At 44.5% G+C, this 25,579-nt stretch overlaps 1 protein-coding gene across 9 annotated transcripts in view; it reads right to left on the bottom strand.

The window, feature by feature from the left end:
- Ten-a (Teneurin-a transmembrane protein) overlaps nt 1-25,579 on the bottom strand; it is a 472,969-nt gene that overhangs the window by 66,004 nt on the left and 381,386 nt on the right. Inside the window, exon 1 of one of the 9 annotated variants that reach the window (XM_029314067.2) lies at nt 12,823-14,950. The exons of the other annotated variants lie outside the window; for them this stretch is intronic. Within the exon in view, the coding sequence (XP_029169900.2) occupies nt 12,823-12,878 (56 nt within the window). The 5' untranslated portion in view covers nt 12,879-14,950. Of the gene's footprint in view, nt 1-12,822; nt 14,951-25,579 lie in introns of those variants that run through there. 9 annotated transcript variants of the gene reach the window in all.

Genomic DNA, 25,579 nt, shown 5'->3' with positions numbered 1-25,579 from the left:
GCCGCCGTTAAAAAGTACGGTATTGTATGCAAAACGCAATTACACACGCAGCCTTTGCGGGCTGTAACTGAACACACGTCGACGACGCGACGCGACGCGACGCGGCGGTGGCGATATTACGTAGATCGACTTAAGTCGTAACACGTTTCTCGCCGCAGTGGCGATTCCGAGATTGGACCGCTACCGTAATCTCGCAGTTTACGGACGTGGGGTTAACGTTATTAACGTCTCGCGGGACGACGACACGATCTCGGGCGTCCGCAATCTGCGGATCCCTTTCAAGCGGATCATGTAGCCCGAAGCTTTTATCCGGTGCTATGATCTACTTATTCTGTTTCATACATACTGGATAAACTCCACTGTTACTGGCTGCACCGCAGTCGTTTATCACTACTCCGGAGCTTTCGCTCCTCTCGTGGCGGACGCGCGTTTCAGAGACTGCGGGGAACACCGAAAACGCTTAACACCGTAAAATACGGAAGCCGGAGATCGCGTCTAAACGCGGCCGGGTACACATAGAGGTATCCAGGGGGATGTGTATTTAATTACATAAATACGTGCCCTTAATCATGTAAGGAACATCTATCTTGTTCGAAGCCTGGCTGGCATCGTTGATAAATTATACCGCGCGCGAATGTTCAGAGATATCCAAAGGTTAAATGGCCATTTATAATTTACTTTTTCGACTGTTCGTTGCACGTACGGTCGCTATTAAGTGCGAAATAAATCGGAGAGACTGATGTGCGAGTTCGTATAACGTCTTTTAATCGTCCATCACGTTTGCCTTTAACGCGAATCTTATGTATACGGTACATTACCTGTTTATTATACGTGTTATGAAGGTATACATTATTTATATTTAAGATATACCACCATAATGTCTCGAATTTTTGCTGGAATTGCCTTCATTATTTTTTGGCTCGCAACGTTGAGATTATTTTTTATTGTACACACAATTTTTTCGACAACGATTCTAAAATGCATTTAAATAATTTTGTTATTTATTTAAGTGAATTGTATGAAGATTGTGCTCGCGTATTAATTCCATTTATGGCATAGTCCAATTTATTCTTATTGTTAGTCAAAATAAAGCATAAATGCACGCCTTTAGAAGCGTCGCGAGTAATTCCAACGCGCGCGCAATTAGTATCTGAGATGTATCATTATGCGAACACGCAACTAGTACAGATCAAACTAACTATACCGATGTGTGTTTTCTTTGAATTTTCACGGTCGGCCCGGCTCGAGCTATTGGACGACAATCTTGTGGTTTATAATATACGTCGGGTTAACGTCATTAACGTCTCGCGAAGTGACTCCTGAGGCGACCGACCGCGCACGCAGAGCCTTTCATCTAAAATTCTAGCTACCGACGTTTATCCAGAGTGCATTATCTATTTATACCGACGTGCTATGCGCGCCCACGATTTTCCATCCTTGTCGCTCCTCTCTCGTTCGTCGTCGTCGCTGCAGCCGTTCGTTGCCGTCGCCGACGATGAGAGCGGATCTCAAGAAACGCGGTGTGATTATATACCCTCCTTCTCGCTCTACCGCCGGAAATTTTCGAGTCGCGTTTTCTGTCATTGGGAAACGTCATGCCGGCGAAAGGTCTGCATTAATCATGAGGTTCGAATCCGCGAGATCCGACCGCGGCGCGGCGGAAAGCGATTCCCAGTCGTTTATTATCCTCCGTAACGAGAAACGTCCGGGGAGTCTTCCGCGGGCAAATTTTCGATATAGCCGCAGCAGCTCGCAGCGATATCATTCCGCCAGCTGTGTGTTGGTTGCATTGAATAGTATGGTTTCGTTGGACGGGATTCAATTCGCATAAAGCGTATCGAGAAATGATACATATAGGTTGTTGAAAAAAAAAAAAAAAAAACGTTTTCTCGAGGTTAAAGAATTTTTCAACTATATCACTGTTTTTCTTCTTTTAAAACTGAAATAAATGTTAATCTGATTGTTCAATGTGTAGATTTTTTTCACAGATCGCTATTCCGATAAATAAATTTATGGGCGTTTCTTGCCGCATCCCCAACACTTTTTTAAGTATTCTCGCCGTCACCGCCGTTATTTCTGCTTCATCATTTATTGGACGATCGACGTTAAAATTCCGGCTCCCGCCCGACTTTTATGCGTCGCGGTACCGCGCTGTAAAAATTGATCGCGGCTATATGCAAGATTTATCAAGCGTCGCAAGAAGTTGTACGTACGTATAAGGTCGAGAGTTTCCGGTGGAAATACGCGCGTGAACCAGTTCGGAGCCACGAAAGTTTACGAAGCTGGAATTTGATGAAGAGCTCGTCTCGTTTACACCGGTTTGTCCGTCGTGCGATTCCACCCTCTTTCCTCCACCTTCTCCTCGTGCTCGCGTCCATCGCTTTCTCTCTCTTCGCTCTCTTCGCTGCCATCTGTACTTTCAACCCTCGCGATATTGATCCACCAACGTGACTGTGCTACCTCGGTTATTACTTTGTGCCTATATAGAGAGACGTGGCGCACACGTGGTGGTCGAAATATAATACACAATACGCAATTAAGTAATATTATTCTCATAACATTTTTTTAATTCTCGCAGAATTTAGAATTCTCTTGAATAATATATTTAAAAAAAATATTTGCCATAAAAATGAATTATGTATATACAATAATATTTCATTTGACATCGACTGTTTCGTGTTAAAAATTTTTTGCGTTTCAGTAAAAAGTTAAATAGTACAATGCAATAGAATGTGAAATGTTTTCTGTGAATACATTCAAGAGAAGTGGTAATTTAGATTTGCCGATATGCACCGGCAAACATTAGCATAAGTGCAAAGTACTTTGGACTATAAGTAACTTCGTATAACGACCGCGTGTCATGACTATATAAAACGTGGTAGTCTCCAGCACAAGGGACAAGTATCAGATGTTGCATCGTCGTCAGTACTTTTTAATAGCGGTCTTTCTTGCGAAGTTCGATGAATCGCCACAATTTACCGGAAGTTCGCAAAAATATGCGTGAGTGTATTATGCGTATTATACATATTAATAAATGTTTGCCGAGAGGGAGACCGAATATATCATCGTAGTCGTTATATACTACAATAGAAAAACGCGTTTATCGCGATATGACGCGCCACAGATAATTTTTACGTTTCATCCCCCACATTCTCCTTTTCCGCTTTATTAACGTAATGACCGCGTATTTTCGTCAAAGTCCCATGGAAACGGCACTTGGTCGCGTCTTCCATTTCGGAGAGCGTAGCGAGCTTCGATTCAATTTCAGCGTTTCAGACTGTGGACAGGCGGCGGATCCGCCGTACGGAGATAGGCAAAGAGAGAGAGAGAGAGAGAGAGAGAGAGAGAGAGAGAGGAAGAAAGGGATTTAGTGGAAGGGAACGAAATGTAAGAGGTTAATTGGAACAGATAACTGCGTCTGTGTGTGTCGATGTGCTCCTCTACCTTCCTATCTCCTTCCCTTTCTCTCTCAGCCTTCTTGCTCGCGTCCCTTCGGCACTTGCCCTCTCCGTCCGTTTTACCAGCCCTCGGTCACATTTTATCGGACTCTTTCGTTTCTTTTTCATCTCCTGTCGTACAGTCCGCCCTAACCGAATCCACTGTTACTTCTTTACGTGCGCCGTAAGCGTTTTCTCCTCGTCGCTCGTCGTTAATGGTTAACGGCCATCGTATAAGGTCGCACCGTCGAGTCTTGGGCATTTATTTACATTAGAACATATAATGCCAAAGTATACACGCGAACGTCAAGTGGGTAAAGATAGATATGGAAAAAGAAATAGAGAGGAGAGATGCCGACGAGGTCAATCGCCATGAAATGTGCGTCACGAAGAGAGAACATGCGACATAGAGACTACTTATTGTTAGTTAAAGTTCGATCCATCATTTCTTCTAATATAATCTATATATACTCAAGTAGATATTAAATATTGGCTTTGCAACTGTTGTGAAATTTGTGAATCTAATTGATGTATGCTCTTGATCTTAACTGAACCTAAGAGTATGCGCACCAATCAGATTCACAAATTTTACAACAGTTGTAAAGCAGCTTTCATTGTTTCTCGAGCTGACCTACGCATAGCTGTACGGTTAAAATGAAAGGAAAAGAATCGCGCGCAATTATTTTTAGCGTTTATTTTCCGAGGTATTTTCAGCAACGGAAGCAAATTGCGTGTCACGTCGTCCAGAACTCGAGTGTTTCTGAAGTCGTAGATAGACTCAATGAAAGACGCGCGGACGTCGGTTGAGTTAGTGCGAGCCAACGTCGGTATTTACATCGCAGCCGACTCGGTTGCTCCGTTACGAGGCGATGAATTACTTATAACCATCTCGATCTCGCCCACGTGCGCGTCTCTTCAGTCGTGCTCTTTTATCTCGCTCGGCTACTATCGTTCCCGCATGCGCGCGTATGTGTCTTAGGCGTATAAATATCGCACATTTATAAGCAGTCGGTGACAGTTAGTTATCGTAGGTTCGCTTGCGGTCGCGTGTATATGTCGGTTTCTCTTTCATGCCTTTGCACTTTGTAGTGACTAAAACGATCACGTTTACAAACCCCCCCACACTATCACAAAATGTGCTCCGATATAAATTCGGTCTTTATGTTGAAATTTTTCCTATTGAAAATAGGGATAAAATTGAAAAATTCTTTTTCACACAAATGTAAGAGTTACAATTGTTACATATTAAATTCAATTATAATTTTACATTCGCATTTGGTACTTTTTTTTTCGTAGGAATTAATTTCTTTGAGAATTCTTCTAAACTTGCATCGCGCAAAATTTATTATTACAAAAATTTGGAGTATTCTGACAAATCGAAACTACCGCTTAGAAACAGAATTCTTGGTCGTCTTGTCATTTGCGCATAGCTATGCACGCCTTTGTACTCGACGGTACAAGATCGTCGCGATGTCAACATTTTCGATTTCACGCGATGATAGATTATACATGGACAGGATGATGGCCCCTCGTGACGAGGGGGATGGTCGCTCGGGATTGTGTCCCTTTGTTGCGACGCTTGTCGCGAGCATACTCTATCATTACACGAAGAAGTTCATATGCTAGCTACGTTAGTAGCGATCAGCAAGTTTTTGCACAAGTTTCTTGCCATGTCCACGCTCTATAATATTCGTCTAAGGTATATACCTCAGTCTTGAGCGAACATATTTTCTATTTTGTACCCAGCGAATGAAAACTTTTCAATAGACCTTGCGTGATGCAAGTTAATTTAAGCTATCGTCTCCATTAAATACATAAAAAATCAGTAATGCTCAGAGTTCATTCGTCTTATACAAGTTCTTCTTATACAATGATCAGATGTTAATCTAAAGGTATTAATATATTAAGTATATTTATTATAGCTTCTCGGAATAATTATATTTCGATATTTACAAAATTTCCAATTTATTAAATCGCGCATAAAAAAAATAACAATGACAGATAGTGAAAAAATCGCTCGACGTCTTGAAATAAACAACAACTCGTTCAATCGCGTTCTTTATCGATAGACAAAATTGCAGAGGAAATTGGTCGTTGACTCAATGATCGTACAAAAGGCTTCTCGCGGACATCGAAAGACTCGAGGCGAACGATTGCAGTAATCAAAGATTAGACGTATGCGATTCGTCGAAAGGAATCTCCTAGACGAGAGAAAAGGCCGATCGTTCGAGAGAAATGTAATTTCGCGAAAAAAATCGAATATATCGACCCGAATCTCCAAAATAGACACAGACGGCGAGTGATCGGAGAGATACTTAATCGGATACTTACGAGACATGAAACGTTAAACAGCGTTATTCAGTTTAATCGTCTTTATGTTTCATTTTACAATCTTCCGGCAAAATTTCTATTGCCGCTCATTGAGGAGATCATGCTAGTTTGTACGTTCGACCGTCTAACGAGCCAAGTTTACGGAAAGGTCTCCCCCAGCGGAACGCAGACAATAAAGACATTGCCGATAATAAAGGAGATTGGCTCTAAATTACGAAGTCCGCTACAGACACAGCCCAGCGTTAAATACCTCTCAGCGACAGAACTGAACCGTCGCCGATTCGGGTCTCTACAGAGTCGGCGGGCGGTCCGTTTCTGTATTCTCCGTTCGCGTTCGCGATACTCCGTTTCCGTCTTCGCCGTGTCTCGCAGTCTCGACTTTCCGGGAGACCAGAGGCGTAGTACCCTAGTTCCGACAATTTAATGGAACCTGGAAGCGGAGAGAGTTAAAGGGAAAAGGAGGCACTTTTCTCGCTACGTCGATGAACAAAGAAACGAGCAAAGAAGGAGTTTGCCCTCCCGACTGTCTCCCGGCGAGTCTCCGAGGAGCCTTCGCGTTTATCCTCGGGCGACTAATTGCGTAATTAAAAGAAAGTTAATCCGTCCGAGTCACATTCATTGCGTAAACAAACGAGAAATCCAATAGGCGCGCGTGGAAATTGAAAAGAGGAAGAGAGAGAGAGCGAGAACGAATAATGTGGCGTCTATGCCTATACGCGTATATGTATAGAGGCGACGAGTAATTTAACGGCCGACGAGATTTATTAAAATTCGTTTCGGGTACAGCCATATGCGGGTACGGTGCGTCGCACCGTTTGGCCGGTCAGTCATCGGATTAAATGGTCCTTTGTATGTCAGCGGGCGCGAGCCTGTTGCCAACCCGCTGATAAAGTTCGTAACCCATTATCGGCATTAACGCAATGCTGCACTTTCAAAAATATAGCACACAATGGAGATTATCTCTCGACGCTCGCAGGCGCGCACTCGAGGGACCGCGGCTTTGTACCGATGCAGTGCGCGAGCGAGGAAAATTAATTAATTAATTCTCCGAGGACGTCGAAGCTGACGCAAGATAAGAAAGCTGATAGAATAATGTAGCATCTCGCCATGTTTAATACGCCGAAGTAATTAATTTGCTCCAAAGAGTCGTTCGCCTTTGTGACGTTACAAAAGATATTAGAGTTTTGGCCGAGCGACGTTCGCGAGGAAAAATCGTAAGGGGAGGACGATGTAAAGGCAGCCCTTAAGTGGCAGACGGTTTTCACAAATAATACGGAAAATGCGGGGTATATGTATATTCGCCTTGCCGCGGAGAATGTGAAACGGTAATAGCAAAAATAACAGAAACGCGAATAAATCGAAATGCGTTGCAAACGCGACGTACTTATGCTTATTCAAAGTAATGGCGAATCTCTCAAAATTGTGAATTTTTTAAAAGTGAAAAACGTAAATGTTGCTCTTATCCTTTTAAGAGTTAGTAATTGTCTTTCCATAACTCGTATCTAGAGAAGCTTACACGGTTAAAGATAATATTACTATACGTGTTCTCATACAAGCGATAATCTCAACATTATAAAATTTACATTGAGATCAATGTACGCGAGAAAATTTCAACAAACGATCGTAAAATTACGGATATACGAAGAATTATTTCTTTCAACAGAGGCCAACGCGTCACTTAAAATATTAAGTTTTAAATTTATTCATATAAAAATTGAAGAGTATTGTAAATTTTAAGACGGAGCTATATTATGTATTGTTAAAAATTCAGAGAACAAAGAGCACATATTTCAACAACAAGTTACATACTTTCTTCTGAATGTAACAACTAAAACACTTGTACTAAATAACAATAGATAGATCAATAAATTTCTACTAGTATTATACAAGACATCTGTAAATCTCCCCTGTATGTGTAAGAAAATATTTCCCACATATATCTAGACTCCATCTATTTCCTATTAGAAAGTATTAGATAAGAATCGTTCGGGCGGAGTACGTGCGAAGAAGCGGATCAAGGGGTGACTAAAACCCCGAAGTCCCTCGAACATTGCTGGCCATGTTACTTGCCACGGGGATAGCGAAGATGAAAAATGCGCGGCGATCAGCTGCGGAAGTAAGAAATCTTCGGGCGAAGGAAGGGATGGTAAAGGAAAAGGAAGATGGAAACTCGGGGAAATACGCATGCGTCGATAAGAACAGGATACAGAGCGTTTTAAGAGGGATGGTAAAAATGCGGCGAGATATCCGAAGGTATAGCGGTAACATCGATATGTTGAGACGATAGCGTCGGAGGTGAGCTTGCACAAAGGACGAAAAGAGAGACGAGGTTGAGAGAAACTGAGAAGGAGGAGGAACACAGGAGGCGGCGGAAGAAGGAGAAAATGGAGACGAGACGAGTCCGGGGTGAAAAGAGGGTAAAGTGACGGCAGGAAGGAATGGTGGGAGGAAAGGGTGGACAAGGAGGGGCGATTGAGCGTGGTTGTAGGCGAAAGATACGATGCGGAAGCTACGAACGCCCGTTCTGGGAGTAGATTTTACAAAAGCCAAGACGGCCGCGAAGGAAAGGCGACGGGGAAAGAGAGGGTGTACCGCACGATGCGCTACACGAACTGATGTCCCTTGAGGTCAGCCTAGCGTGACTACCTATCAATTGCCGAGACTGCGTTCGGATCGTCCGAGTGACGCATACATGGAGTCGCTCGAATATTTTATAGAGATAGTCGATTCCGTAAATGAACCCGGATATAATAAAGCGTACAGTTATATATGTATACTATTCTTGCAATTTCGATATTTATATTTCGCGACATCTTTATTCGATACAGATGAGAGTAATCAATAAATCGTCGGTTCGCAGAATTCGGGAATAGAGATAAATGTTCCCATCGAAACGTCTCGATCGATGTTCTTCCATTCCCGCAATCAACGCGTGTCTCTTCGTTTCCGGAAATCGATCCCTAATATCACCCGCGTGCACCATCGAGAGCAACGCCGTAATAAAGCGGTTCGACCCTCCTCGAGTCGCGCGGTTAATTCCACCCCAACTAAACGGGCTTGTATTCGGAAACTGGGCCTATATCCTATGGCGGCGATAGTCGTTTGCACCCGCGGTGCTTTTCCGGCTCTATCGGCGCGTTTCGAGGGCTCTCCCTCTTTCGTCGAGGTAAGGGCCAGGCAAATAAATACGAACAGGGATGTTGTTTACACGTTCTCGGCTACGCGATGCGTTCCCCAGCCGGAGACACCTCTTTCTCACCGACTTCCTCGACATAATCCTCGCGATAGCGTATCTGAGATCTACGAGCGTGCGCTCGGTTTGTTTTCGCGCAGCACACGGGAGTTAGCACCGGGATGAGTGACATCGTGTTTTCGTTGCACGCGAAACGGCCCCCGCTAATAACCGTATCGCGGCAGGCTGATCTCGCTAATTAATGGTGACGCGGAGCATTACGTTCGCGCGCGCGTTGACTTCCGCGCGCGAGTCGAGCAGGATCGATCGTTAGTACAGGTAGTTTCGAGTCCAGTGGGAATTTCAGTTGCCATGGCTCTTTTTGTTTACGGCATCAACGCTGCGAGAGAAGCGGAGGCGCTACATGCGTTTGCACCCTTTGAGGATTCCGCAAGTCGGAGGGAAAAGCTCCATTAGAACGCGGTTTTTAGGTCAAGTGAAATTCTGAGAATATCTTGTCTTTTTAATATTGAATGCGAGTGTAATAATAAACTCGTATATACGTAGAACACTTTCTGATTTTCAGTAGACTGAAACACACTTTTTACAAATTGCTAAAAAGATCTCGTTGCTGCATATTTCAGAAGAATTCCGAGTTTTTCAGAAATAATTGTTGAAGCCTCTGAATACATCATTGTTCCTTTTCAGCGTGAATTATATATGTTATACATACATTTATTTATCTATATGATAAGTATTTATGGCTGTGTCTCAATATGCAAAAGACTATATATAACAAATATACTAATCTCGCGCATCATTATGCGACATATTATGAAGAAAAGACCAAAGACTCGTGGATTAATCGCTACACATCCTCTCGTATATATATTCTCGATAACTCTAAACGGTGGTCCCTGCCAGAATACGATTTGTCACACCGATATATCGAACGTACCCGCGTTGCGCGTAGAGAAATATCATCGGTGTACCAATATCCCGGTAAGTGGAATATTCCGGTGGGAAGAGAAGTCGTACCATCGTTCATCCAGTGTGGCGTAACATAGAATGTAAAACCCTTATCTCCGCCGAGAGAATTCTCCGCGCACTTTTCTCTCCCTCTTTCCCCCTTTTTCTTTCTCGCTCTCCTTCTCTCTTCCGAAGCGGGAAGTATCTATTACCCCTTCGCGGCAGCGGCAATGGTTCTACCTTCCTCATATCGCGACAAACCGCTGCGTCTCCGACGTTACGCTACAGTCGGCTAATATCGAATGATGGAAATCGTTCGCCCGCCTCTTCTAAGATCCTTCTTGCGACGGTTCTTCTCTTTCGCACTCGCATTTCACTGACGCGGAAGCAGTTTAGGATATTATGGAAATACAATTTCCATTTTTCACGCTTCCTACCTCGCGTAAGATCGCTCTGGTCTCCTGTCTATCATCTTCGCATCATCATTCAACCGACGACATTGCATCTACCTCGCAATAGGCTTCGAGATTACAGAACAAACTGCAAACTAACGAGATAATCGTTGTTGCGTGTTACGCGACATGCATAAAGCGGGAATCTCGGCGAATGCGTCGTCAAGTGTTGAAGGAGATCAGGGACTCTGGTGGTCGAACTGTGTCGAGAGAAAAACCAGGGCAAGGATGGTTGAGGGAGAGAGAGAGACGTAACCGCGCGCTCGCGGAAGAGATAAAAGAGATAGAGAGTGGCGGGAAAGACAAGAAAAAGCGCTATCCTTTCCGAAACGGAGAAAAACGCGGCGGAGGACGAAGGAGACGAAACGAGAAAGAACGAGTCGGAAGCGACAAAGCGCGGGCGATGAGAGGAGAAAGAGGGCAGAAGAGAGAAGTGAAGTCGCGAGAGAGGGTCGCGCGTAGGTGCAGCTATAGCGGATAGTTGTTGGTAGGACAGGGTGATGCATGGCTATGGGGTCGCCTGCTTCACCGCGAAATGTCGGCGCCGCTCGCCTTTTACATACTCGACGTATCCTCTCCAAACCCTCTCTCTCTCTCTCTCTTTCGTCGTTCGCCCTCCGACATCCACCCTCCTTTCCTCTTGCTCCTTCGCCACCCTCGCCGCGGCTTCCTCTCTCTCTCGTCGGTATCACTTTGTTTGCCTTTCCCGCGGCGGGCCGTCGCGCGCTGCCTTACTCGCGCGTACTACACTCTTCTCGTCCCGTGCATGCATATATCGATCCGCATACCGCTCTCTCGCGATGCACATGCCGCGCTGCACCCGCTCCCTCTTCTCTCGTCCGGTCTCGCCCGCGCGCGACGACAGAATCCGCCGGATTACAACGTGTGTGTTTTCTACGAGCCGCGGCGAACCGCGCGCTCGCTCTGGCGCGCTGACGCGCGCGCGGATTTCCGGGCCGCTTTGATTGCTCTTGGGGAAATGGGTGTCGGCATGCGTGGATTTTCTAGTTTCTAGACGTCGTTACCTTCCGCCTGTTTGCTTTGTGTCGCTCGCAGTTACGGGAGACAAACGTTTTCCCCCCTTTACCATCTCGCATATTTCGCGCGCTTATCAAGGTATATGTATGTATGTATGTATATACGGCGAAAGGGGCGCGTTTCGAATGGAGTTTCACGAGCGGGAGTGACATTTCGGTGCAAATGCGCCCTGTAATCGCGCGCACTTACAGTCCGGCCCTGCTTTGCGTTAATTTTAATTACGGGACACTGTGTGAATTTATGCATCACTTTGCATACTTCCACGAGCGTTACCGTGGAAGAATTCAGGAGTTCTCTCGCTCTTAAGAACGTGCTCGAATGCACGCGGCAAGCGCACACGGTCGACGACATATTTTACTCTCGCGCTCGTTACCGCGCGGCAAACAGGTTGTTGGAGGCGCTATAATGCGACGTCAGAAACTATGCTCTTCGCGAAAGCTCCGGCTCTTCTGATTATTTCGAAGAAACAACGCGGATATTCCTCTCTCTCTCATTCTCGTCGCCTGGTTCTCGCTCCGTCTTCGGTATATACCTTCCGGTCGTTCAGTATCGATCGTCGTATACACGAAGCGCAGCCTGAAATGAAGGCGCGGTTTTTCAGCTTCGGGCTTTTTCATCCGCGATAACACGCCGGAGAACGGTGAAGATTGCGCTCGATATTCTGTTTGCGTTTGTTGTAGCGAAAACGCGCGAGTCTTACTTCGACAGTTTAAGATCCGTGGCGTAGAGGCGAACGGACGCGGTGGTACGTCGAGGGAAAAATAAAGATGGGGGAGAGAGGGTAAAACTTGACATGTCGAAGGTGTGGGTATGTGTGTGTTGGAGCTTCAATATATATAGCAGTATATATTCGAAATACAGCTTCGACGAATTCACGCTCGAGGGATGGAGTTAATGACGGGTCGTTTCGACGCGTATACATTGATATCGATCGATAGTCAATAATACACATTGTCGATTTAAAATTTAAATAATAAATACGGATAATGTAGTCGGATTGATTCGATTTAATACTTTAATCATTTTTGTAATTTGCAGAGTTTGTCAAGATAACGGGTATTTAAAATGAATTGACAATCAACCTTGACGTATCAGAATATTGTATAGAATGCACGTATATAATTCAATCTCTTTAATTCTTCAAGCGAATAACTTATATTTAATAGATATTTTAATTTAGCTGAATAAACCTTTGAATAATTTACATATGACGATCGTAAAGTAAGTAGATTGATTTCGATGATTTTGTATCGATTCCAAAATTACCAATATTCTTGTTTACCTCGCTGAGGGCGCCCATATGGACTACAACGCCAATCAAACTCACGTATCAAACTTGGATCTTTATATATAGTATATAGTGTAATTGAACAATCTCGGATACGTAGTACATTACTCGCGTATCGATCAAAATATCTCTTACCGGACGTGACGTCGTGGTAACGGCGGCGGCACCGGACTGTGAAAATTATCCATCATCGAATACGCGTCGTGCTCGATGGATTTGTGATCGAGACTCTCGAGATGATCGAGACGCAGCAGCTCGGCCTCCCGTGGCGAGTGGAGCTCACAATGAGCTACGTGGAGCAACGGTCTCAGGGAAGAACCGCCTTCGCATCGTTGCTGCCGCGAAGGCGGCCTCGCCACCTGACGATCTAGACCACCATCCGCAGCGTGGTGTTCTTCGCCCCAGACTTCAAATTCACCCGCCGCCGAATAATCACCGAATCCGCCGTTGCCCTTCACCGTTGCGCACTTCGTGGTACCCTCGAGGGCAAGTCTGGGGCAAGAGAAGCCCCTGCCGTTCCGTTCGCGCTCTACGGCGTTTTCGCGTAGCTTCTCCTCCTTGCGCCGATATTTCACGAGATACTCTTTGGACGGCAAGGAGAACGACAGGCTGCCACGACGGTTGGATCGTCGGGGTGTCAGATTTCCGGTAGACGCCGCACGATCGGCATCGAAATTCCGCAACGAGACGATTCTTACGGAGGAGAATCGAGGTTCCTACGACTGCACGTCACGTCGAGTTGTCATAGAAAGCGCCAGAATACGTGACAATGTTGTAGTCGAAGGAACGTTGATCGAACTCGGCCGCAGTCACGTTTACGAGTTCATTGATTCTGGATATTCGCGAGTGAACGTGGCTTGGCTCCCGCAGGGACTCAAGACGCACAAGGGTCGTTTAATGTTAAACACGTTCCGGAGATGTACAAGTGCCGGAAGGGTGCTACAGGCGGCCGGCGCGGCGTAGCACGGGGGGAGAGAAACTCGCGTACGCAAACTTTGTTATCGATCTGTCAACGCCAGCGAGAAAGTTCAACTTCCGCCCGCGAGCGATGTTCGACACGGCGATTCAGCGTGTACCGAACTTGGCGTCGTCGACCTGCTTCTCGCGAATCTCTCCCCGTGACACCCTCGAACGTGGTTCGGATCGCGAAACAGCGTTATCTCCTCGCGGGAGAACGGCGTGTCCTTGGATTCGACCTTCATCCACCGCGATGTAGCGTATAAAATCGCGCTCACGACACACTCCACAGAAAAAAAACAACAAAAAAAAACAGCAAACACCACTATCGGTCGATTGAATAATTTCACCACCTAGTAGTAGTCACCTTGAACGTTGAAGATCCCGAGACGTATCGCTTCGAAACGGCTTGTATCGTCGAATAAATCGAATGGCTTTCAACCCGATACTGCCCCGCGCAACAAATTCCGACGCGCGTTCAAAGGGAGCACGCAAAGCTCACGTCGGAGAATTCAATCTGCGCGTTTCAGAAGACTGCGGATCAATCGGTGTGCTGTTCTCTGTGGACGCGCGCAAGTATTCCCTTAGCTGCGAACGTTGTCGATGCTGTGCTCGGCTGTGAAAACTAATTGGGTCAGCGGGGCGAGAGAACTGCACGCAAATCCCGCTTTCGATGCGTACAGCGTGAACGGAACTAGCTCCGAAAATCCCCGGGCTTTACGTCAAAGAGATACGACGGGGTGACAAATGGTTTTTGGGACGTCTTCCTCTCTTCTCTCTATAGATTCTTCCGTAGCAACAAAACTTTGGTTAACGGCGGTACTCTGACTTTGCGCAAGGTCGATTGGGAGTCGGTTCCCTTCGCGCGATTCACGTAGTTGGTTCTTGGCGCGATTCGTAAGTGTCACGTTTCAAGAGTTTCCAACTGTTTGGTCGATCTTCCGAAACTTGCCAAGTGACGTAGCTGTTGATTTTCGCAGAAGAGCCGCCGATCGTCCTGTATACAAAGTCTCGTTGGAATGCTCGCAGCCGCGGAATTTCCAATTTTCGCGATCTCGACGACGCGACGCGTGATTGACGATTCCAAGTCGCCTGTCAGGCCTCTTTCACCGAAAAGATCCGCGCTACCTATCTATCTGTCACTGATCGCGATCGGACGCGACGTCTATTCCTCTTGCGCTCGATGACAAACGGGGTCGTTAATCTCGGTTGATCGCGAGGGGGGACACTGCGAGTGCGGCGAGAAGTGTACTCGCTCACTGCGGGACGGCACGCAACCGCGGCAGCTGCGGATCAAAGACTGAAGGCGTCGCAACGCCCGGCACGAAGTGACACTGAACGTCCCCACCATCGCTACGGCTGGATTCGGCGCGTGCGCCCACGCACATCTTCCTCCCCTTTCTCGCCCTTCGGGCCTACGCTCCCTCTCGTTTCGGAGTCGCAACCCTTGCGAGAGAACGCCGCCACGCGGAGGGTGCGATCACTACGAGGATCGTCGCACCGAGCGCGCCCTTGATGATGCGCCTTCCATAAGGGTCGCTAGGGTGTCGATAGCGCGAATCTATTCCGGGGTGACGCGTAAGAAAACAATCATCTCGCCCAAATTATTTTGCATTCGTTCGATCAAAATGTGTATCGGACTCTTGAAATGTCAAATTTCAATCTGTTCGATTTTAATAAACTAAAATTATGTATTACGCACGAGTGAAGTTTCTTGTAATAACTAATGTGTTTTTTCTACCGTCAGATTAGCATATTAATCCTTAGCAGGACACGTAACTTGGAAAAGTCTGATATACCGTCAACTTTTTCACTGATTAATTAAAACGTATACGTAAATATGCGAGCATTCCGAAAGCGAGAAAGAAGGAACAACGAAATACGTACACAGCTTGTCATACGCATTTCGCATTTTAAGTTACATACTGAAATACATATTGAAATAACGGGAAAAATGGCGATTAAGGACACGCGTGCTAGATTTAATTGAATATCCCTGGTTCGTTTTGCCGCTTGCAAGTACAAGTTTTCGAGACATTACATGTATATGCAGCCGCGAACACACGTAATAGACATGTGCACGTGTAATGCCACCCTTGCTATGGCCGAGCGGCGCAATACCGAGAAGAGAAATAGCGACGCGCTTGCGCAGCAATGAGGGTAAGCGTTAGAGATGGGGTGAAAAAGAGAAAGAGACAGAGAGAGAGAGAGAGAGAGAGAGAGAGAGAGAGAGAGAGAGAGAGAGAGATGCACGGTGGGGTGGAAGATCTCATGAACGTCGAGCACTTGTATTTTCGATTCGGGGTCAAAGATCGCGTCCCGCTGATTTAATTACACATCTTTAAATTAGTCGACGCGCCATGAACGTTGTGGATTTTGCTTAGTTTAATCTGTAAACAAGCGTACATCTATTTTTACTCGTTTTACTATTCGTCAATATTAAGAGAGGGATATGCATCGCGCGAGTAACGTGGTTATTTATTATTATATTATCTATATATTATATGAAAAAAATATCGCGGCAAAAAATCTGCAATTCCAATTTTGCTGAAAAATTTTTTTCATCAAAATTGATAAAAATTGTATTTCTGACGATTCCTGACGGACACAATGCATATTCTATTTATGTATAAGTAATATGTATATTGCTTAGCAATATGAAAGTAATTCGCGTTGCTTTTATAATTTCGTGCCAAAAGCTCTCGTAACTTGCTAAAATTGATTAACAGTAAATTTCGTTAAATATAGAGAGCCTTGTATCCATTTGCGCTATATATATTCAGTTTGCTAAACTTATAACTTTCATCATTAAAATATAATAATGTTGTTACACTGTTGGTTAATATGATTAGCTATTTCCAACGTTTTGTTGGTAAGTTAAAGCAACAAGTTAAAATAAGTATCAAAGTATTTTCGATAAGGATATTTTACGCCAAGTATTTATAAGAACTTAAATTTATCTCCAACCTAAACCTTGTTTAGCGTTTGCGCTTTAATAGCATGGTTAATAAAAATCTACGCTGCAACCGGACGATACTCCAATTGAATCTTTCACACGCGGAATGCTTATGTAGGTCAATTCGTTGAAATGAGTAATTTTCAACGATATTTCGATCCTGATAGACACCCTTATTAGCTCCCGGCATAAACTCATCATCGTAAAACCCTGTTTCCTAAGAAAAAGAGAAAAAGGGAAAAACTTTCTCAACGAGGGAGAGAGAGAGAGACATGGCGTAGATTCGCGTAGAATTATCGGACACTTTAATCGTCCGACGTCACTTAACTCCCTCTCATACACGACTCATGAGAGCGATCGGAAGGAAGTTTAATTATCTCTTCAGTGCATCGCGCCGCGGTCGTTGATACTCACTCGCGCCTGCGCGCGTACACACACACACGCGTATAATATCGCACGCCAACCCTCATTTAAACACATGCACACAGATCCTCCCCCTATGTATGTACGCAAAAGCATCCGTTCGATGCGCGCGCGCACCCGCGCTCGCTCGCGTCAACGTTCGAGAGCCAGAGGAAGGAAGATGGATGGATGGATGGATGGATGGAAGAGTTGTTTTATCCCCCGCGCATCCGCCAAAATCCAGCGCGCGCGCCAGCCTACAACGTTTACCCTTTTAGCGACGACGGTGGTCTCGCCGTGACTCCACGACGTTTACCATTCTTCGGTGCCCTAAACTACCGCTCGGAACTCCGGCCTGGAACGCGTGTATGCGGGTGGATTGAACACGGCCGCGTATGATCCCGGGAAGCTCGACGCGGAACGAGCGGTGCGGGACGACGGGAGAAAATTTGCGACAGGCTCTTTGATGTCGCTTAAACAGAAAACGCCACCTCTCCCTTTCCCACCCTATGTCGTGTCGCGCCGCGGTATATAGGACCTTCCTTCCTTCCTTCCTTCCAAGTCCTTCGTGTATCCTCTGTATACTTTCCCTGCTGTCCCTCCAGCACCTTAACGTAAAACGTCGGCTGTCTTTGAATCCCCACCTCTCTATCTTCCTCTATCCTCATCCTCCCATCGCGCGCTCTTATCGCGCATCTCCTTAGTTCTTTAGTCCTGGTTGCTTTGTGACGGCGGCTGCCTGCCTGCCTGCCTGTTTGCCTGACGACGATGGAGATATCGCCTTGCCCTTCTTCGTGCCATAAGCACTCATTTGTTCTCCTTATCTCCTCGATAGTCACTTCTCCGCCTTTGGAATGGCGACTTGTCCGGATGTGCAGGAGCATCCTCGGCTTTTTTCCCCGTCTGTCGCTCGTGAACGCCCTCGCAGACGATCCGCATTGTACAGGCGGCTTTTTAACTGACGGTAGCGAAATAAGGGAATAAATTGAAAGTGAAAGCCATTTTTCCCAAGGTCATTCGGAGCACGATCGCGAAATCTTTTTCAGAATTTTTAAGCGTCGTGAAACGCGCTCTCTTTGATATAATTCCTGTGATGTTATCGCCCTAAGGCAGATGGCAGTTTCCTTTAATTGAAATTTTCCTGTTATGGATTTCCATGTCGTTTTTCATCGCGGTAGACTTTATTATAGAAATGTGTAATGCTTGGTGAATTGCTTTAGAATTTGTAATGTATTTGACGAAAGCATAATTCTCGAGAGAAATACTTAATAAAATAATAGACAACTGATAATGCGAGTAATCAATGGAAGAAGCAAGTTATAGAAATATTATTTCATCTAATATATTGCGATAATAAATTCTTGTCTCTCCGCCAATTTATTCGCGCGTTCTTAATTAAATTTGAAATTCATTTCTATTATGCGTTACGATATATAAACGGTTGTAAACGTTCTAGAGTCTAATTTTCTTAAGTTTATCTAAATTAAATTTTAAAATAATTTTCCTAAAATCATCCTCGAACCATCCAGAAATTCTTCAGCTAGATAATTGTACGTGCGGACGGAAAACACACTTTCCAGCAAAATGTTGGGAACTGTTAATCTTACGCGAATTCGATCTTTTTCAACAAACGGCAATTGAAGATATTCTATGAATGCAGTTGTACATAATTAAGTACTTGGTTATTCCATTGATGCGTTGTTGCGATACTTGCTGCAATGACATTACAATATGCCCCAGTTTCGCCATGTATCATACGGATTATGCGCGATAGCATTATGCGCATGCATACGTGGGATTATGTTGCGTATCGTTTCTGCGGTCGTAACATAGCACGATGCAAGCTTTCGGCGAACATTCTATCTTGCGTTTCAAAAGAAAGAGATCAAAATATTACTGATAAACTTTTCAAGTTAATCATTTCTCTCTTTCCTTGTAACAGAGAAATTAAGTGGTAAATAAAATACGAGAAGCAAACCTAGAATTTAACTACTGGGAAAGTCCTAAATAAAAGATTTTTCACAAATCTTATTATTTCTGCGATAAAATGTTAACGAAAAAATACTTTGCCCTTCGCTTCACCGAAACAAAAAAAAAAAAAACTAAGAACGGAATAAAAAATATCGAAGGATCTGAATTATAACATTGTTACATTGCATATGGAGATGAGGAAAGAGAGCACGACGTCGTTATGGACGAACCAATTTTCTACGACGCACGTTACATTTCGAGTATCCTCAGTGGGATTTACCACGCTGCGCAAAGAAAGCCCGCAGACATACACGAACGTTGGAGGTGGATATAAGAGGGATAGAGTGAGAAAGAGAAAGAAAAGACGGCCAGAGGAGAAGTCGGCGGAAGAATGGTCGATTTCATATGAATGCATTCCATGCAAATGCGCCGGCGAAGATAGAGAGTAAAAGGGGAAAAAGTTGCGACGAGAGACGCGAGTGAGAGAGGGAAGCTGGGATGGGGAGGCGATGCGAAGATAATTGGGTGAATACATTTGGGCCTGCGGTGTGCCGACGCAGGAGATATATTCCACGACCAGGGGCCCGTTGCTTCTCTCTTGCATTATGCACGCGCGTACGTACGTACGCGACATACTATACACGCGAGAGAGGACGACGACACAACGCGCACGTGCTGTTTTCGAGGGAAACGAGCTCCGCATATCGCCGATATGGCTGGATCTCGGGGTATAGTTCGTGATTTGAAAAAGAGAACGCGCGGCAGGAAGAAGACGTCGCCCTTTTGCTCTCTTTGCTCTATTGTCTCGCCTTGGCGATTGTTCACTTGCGAACGCTCGATAGTGAAAAGATTCACGGGACCTATTCGAGTATATCTGCGATCAAGTGGCGGCTGTCTTATATTCGAGAGATTCCTCTGTACGCGGATAAAATAATAATAAAGAATTTTGAGATGTTCACAATTAATTGTTGATTGCCAGTGATAAAATTTTCACGAATAATAAGATGCAATTTAATTCGACCAAAAATAAGTACACACTACGTTTCGACCCGCATTGTGGTCCTTTTCAAGTGTTGTTCTTATTCAGCAATTACATCACAGTATAATACATTACGTCACAGTAGCTAACAGATTGTCGATATGACAGGACACAACTTTCATGTTTCTATTTTTAATTAATGTAATTGCTGAATAAGAACAACACTTGAAAAGGACCACAATGTGGGTCGAAACGTAGTGTGTTTTCAATAAATGAATAGCCAGTTTTTGGTCGAATTAAATTGCATCTTATTATTTGTTAAAATTTTGAGATGTACCTATACTATGAATATAAAAAGAATGGCATCCCTCTATACATTTTTAAGTGGAACAAGGATTTTGTTAATCCTTAAAATATTTTGCATATGAGAGAACGTGATCCACATTTTTCGCTAAAAATAAAAGACGAAGAAAAGTGAAACCCACCTATATTTTATTTCTATTGAGAAAATATAAATGAATATCATATCCATATGTAAAATATTTTAAAAAATATTTTTCATGCACACAAATTTGTCTATCAAGTTAATTCTCGAAATATTTTACACATTGAAGAGATGGAAAATATACTCGTATCTTTCGAAATAAAATATTCAATATAAAAAAAAGACAGACGTCGCGCGACGCCTGCATATATTTATCTCAATGTCTATTAGACATGCATGAATATAGGGCAACACAAAAAAAAACAATTATACGTATATACCATATACAAGCTTGCGATTCCTCGGGGATGAGTCATCCTCACAGTCGATCATTTAGCTAGCAGGGATAATTTTATTGATTTAAAGAACGAAATAGAGAGGCGAGTAAAAAGCATCCGCGCAGGGAATCGTATACATTCCCGATATGCCATACAGTGAGTCATTGTCTGGGTCATACGATCGTCCATTAACCGCGCATAACCGGCGCTCTGGCTCGTCGAATCGATCCGCGAAGTCTGTCGCGCCCGGCCTTCGCTGGTAGCACATCGCATCGGTTTGGAAGTAGCTACAACCCCGACGCACGCGGCTCGCTTAATATCATATCCCGGCGGATATTATGATGTCCGCCTCTCTCTCTCGCGCGCGCGCGTTTACCTAGCTCCGGACGAGCGGCAGAGGTGGCATAATTCAAATCAGGCCCTGTGCGTATTGCATTTACCGTCGGCGACGCCGATAACGCAGCGGCGTTTGGCCGGATGCCAATCTCGTTCCCTCGCGGCTGTTTCCCCGGGGTCCCCCCTATCTCTTCTTCCAGTTGTACGCCTGCCTGGCAGTTCGAAAGACATCGGAAGCGCGAAAGGTACGTATCGACCGCGCGAGACCAGGAACTTATTTTCGGTTCCCTTCTCTCACACTCGGAGTAATCCGAGGCTCGAATCCTCGAGCGGGACGCTCGTGACAATTTGCCTTTGCGTTCGAGACGTCTCGAATGTCCTCAATACGGTCCTAGCTTTTTGATTGTGCGCCTCGGGCTCTCCCAGAGCGTTTGAAAACATCTGCAGCGAGGCGAGCTTTGTCTGATACAGGTGATACTACAGAGGATTGCGCATGTATTGATTTTCTTTTCCCGAATGTAGGTCTTTTACTGTGTGAAAGTTGAAAATTGCAAGATTTTATATTTTTATTTTAACAGCGCAATTATATATATTATCTTTTGCAGAGTGTGATTGTGTATACGCGATTGCTTTTATTTTCAACCATTTCCAATAATCGACTATATATTTATATTTGATGGCGCGAATCTAGAGGAAAAAAAAAATACACGAAAATGCAACACGTTGCACAATCTCTAATGCGAACGGAAATTTATGAAATCGATCGAGGTCAGAGATATCGTCAGAGGTATCGAATTCGATCATCGGAACGAAGCGACGCTGCGACTTTATCGCGCGTGGAAGCGCGATAACAGAACGGAGTTGGTGCGACCGTCAGAGCCAGCGTTAATCTTGCAACACGCGGATTTCGGAGGCCGATCGGATCTGCGGCGAGCGATCCAAGTCAGCGTCGGCGAAATTCGTGAACTAATAGGACCGACCCGACCCGGAGCTACGACCATTAGTAAATTGAATCGACCATTAGCGGCGGGACGACGGGATATCAAGGCGCGTCTCCAGGCGGTCGACTTAAAGGGGATTCCACATTGTGCGTATCCCATGTAATAGCGCGACACACGCAGAGTTATATACGGGGTCTATGCAATTTCCCACCGCGCGATCATTCCGCGTGGCGTTAATCTACCTCGGTGTTCTCCACTTGCTCTTATATACGCAAGCAAGGGCGCAGACGGGATCTAGCGCACGTTCCTCGGGTACGCGATCGTCCGTCCGTGTCGGTCGAAGGATCGTGTGGGAAAATAGGTGGGTAAATGTACGTATGTACGTACATGCGCACGCTTCCGGTGAGCATAAAGAGCTCAACCGAGATCGCGGTTGCTGCTGGTGCGCAGAGGGTTGCTGGGCTCTCTCTCTCTCTCTCTCTCTCTCTCTCTCTCTCTCTCTCTCTCTCTCTCTTTCTCGTTGAAGCTTTCTCGTACGGGGGCCCGACTCACTGCAAATAAAGCCTCACTCGCTCAGTTTGTTTGAAACATTGAGCAAACGTCGGTTGTTTAACCGGGCGGAGAAGCTAGACAACGCTCGAGCAGAGAGAAAGAGATAAAGATAGTTGCAGCGGGAGGACGATGAAAGGAGAAAGAAAAAGGGGAAAGAACGAACGCGGAAAGGAGGACAGCGAGTCTTTAACCCTCCAACGGTACTCGAATCTGGTACCGAATCTATTTATTGGCCTGCTTCTCCGCGAGGTGCAGCGGTGTACGTTCAGCTTGTCGCGACGACTGCCGAAGACGCTAAGACGGATTTACCGGAGAGTAGCTTAACAAAGTTCGCTTGAGAGCGCGACGAGCGAGGTTCCGTCTTATCGGGGGACTTGCGTGACTGCGTCGGTTATTGGGCTCTTGCCGGAGTTTACTAAGCGACCTTTTTCGGCAACGATCGCAAAGCAAAACCTATAACACTTCTTTTAGTAAATAATGTACGTTCACGTCACCGACTTATGACGCGTGATGCACGATTATGTACTGAGAGATCTTTTTACAAAAATTTTAAAATAAACGTAAATAGCATTTGCTAAGAAAATCTTTTTAGAATTAATTATGCAAGTTTTTTGATAAAAAATATTATATATATATATTATTTTATCAAAAAACTTGCATAATTAATTCTAAGAAGATTTTCTTAGCAAATGCTATTTACGTTTATTTCAAAATTTTATATATATATTAAATAAATAGAACACAGTCACAATTCTTATTGAAAGAAAATGTTATGTGCAAAGACATAAAAAAATACAAGTGTTTGTACAAGTTTAATGAAACGTGCGGATGCGAATTAAAGTAAACCGAGCAGACAATCACGTTACGCGATAAAAGTTTCGCGTCTCCGATTATTTGCAGCCATCGTGATTTCATATACATTCTGGTAATAACAGCAAGTTCCTGAATGAGGGGCGTTGGGTCTAACTTTGCTATTTTTTCGGGGTCCCGCCGTCGCGATATTTGCCACGAGAGAGAAATCAGATCGGCTCTCTCTCTCTCTCTTTCTAGCCGCCCCTATATCTCCTTGTAGCGCGATATTGCGATGTAGGGACGACGGTGAACGTGCGTTTACAGGCTCATCCATCCTACTCTGCGGAGACGTTCCCTTTTGGCGAGAAGTGCGCGATGTACCACGGGCCCGGGTTATAAAAACGTTATTGTTCTTCTCCACGCACATAGCTCGCTATGTGCACGCTATGTCGGCGGAGAATGAGAGAACACTCGCGCGACCCCCTTCGGGGATCGTAATGTGCCAACGGATGCCTTTTCGTCTCGAACGTGACGCTCTCTTTCTCTCTTTCTCTCCTCCCGCGAGTTTTATACGCGAACGTTTCGTCCCGGCACTTCGCGCGGCCGACGAAATCGATAGCCACGCAATCACGTCCCTTGCGAATTGTCCGTGCATCGACGTCCCTGGAGCTCAAACAGCCAAAATAGCGCGGATGTTTCCGAATGCTTCTCTCAAGACGCTTCCCGTTTCGCTCGATTTATCTCCTGCATAATTGACAAACGTGACTGCTTAATGACTGTTTAATCTCTCGTTTATATACAGTTATAGCAAGTCAGTTTAAACTCTGTTTCTGCTAACTTCCTAGACTAATTATAAATTCCGCTTTGATGCTGCCAAAAACAAATTCAATTTCTGTCGGTGTAAACAAATGAATATTTATAGGGAAAAGCGATACGGTATAGATGGACATATCGGAAGCGTGGCGACACATATGTTGTCGAAACGAGTTTAATTTGATTTTTTTCATTTAATATTTTCAAATGAAAACACGGTTCATGGTAATTTTCTGTCTATGCATACGCGTACAGGATGTCACGGTTGATTTTTTCCTTAGCGTTATTATTCCATACGCGTTAAAGTATAGAGAGCGAGCTATACTTTCAAGACATCTTAACTATGTACCGGGTTCCTGAGGCCTTGCAACGTATCGCTGCTTAACGGTCTGGAAAGCGAAAGACCATTACGAGGAATCACACGCTCGATGACACTCTTCTACTTAGGAAACCATATTAGGTCGGCCTGCTGAGTGCTTAAATCACCGCGCGCGATTCCGAGGTGAAGGGTCGATCTGGATTTATGTGCGGTTACCGCGGCCACCGTAAGCCGTTAGAGGGAAACTCGCTTTCCCTCGTGTTACACTGTCGCCATGAAAGATCGAGAGATTTTTTGGGGAGAAGGCACGCCCTCATTGTACGGTGGGAATATTCGTATATAAAATTTTAAATCTTATAAGGAACAATGTATTATGAAATTTCGCATTTCTTTCTTATTAGATCTTTGTAAAAAAGTATCGTAATAGTTTGTACACTACATTGTTCAATATATATTTGTTTATAAAATTTCTAAAAAAGATTTGAAAAAATTAATAAATAAAACTATTGAATATAAACTAGATATAAGTTTTCAAGAAGAAGATGATTTTATAATTTTCTTTCCATAAAATTATATCGAAGCTTTAACACTCCCCAAAGTTCATTGGTTCTGAAAAGATATATGATGCGCTCAATATGGCTCTCCCCTAAACTGTTCGACTGCTCGTGTCACCTGATAAATTGCCCGGATATCATATAAATGCGTATGCGTGACACAATACGAATTACACATGTAACCCATGGTGTATCAAGAAACTCTATGGGAATTACGAGAGAGTACAACATTTGTGACTGCTTCGATTGAACGAACGTTAGCATGTTGTATATATATATATATATATATATATATATATATATATATATATATATATACATAGCTATATATATATATATGTCTAGTTATCGCTATAACTGTTACCATATAATTTTGCGCCGAGTTCTAGCTTCGATCTCTTTGCGTATGTCGATTGCACGAAGAGGCATTACGAATTAATCGGTAGTTACATGACATTTCGCTTCGTCTTACATTACGATGGACGAGTCGAAAATAACTCAGGAATATCAGTTTTCCAAATTACAGTAACTCGATGAGGTTGATCGATCATCGACGTT

Source organism: Nylanderia fulva, unplaced genomic scaffold (genome assembly GCF_048542155.1).
Source record: "Nylanderia fulva isolate GAGA-0341 unplaced genomic scaffold, ASM4854215v1 Scaffold7, whole genome shotgun sequence".
NCBI classification, from domain to species: Eukaryota; Metazoa; Arthropoda; class Insecta; order Hymenoptera; family Formicidae; genus Nylanderia; species Nylanderia fulva.
The sequence above is the reverse complement of the archived record's forward strand: the minus strand, read 5'-3'. Positions and strand labels throughout refer to the sequence as shown.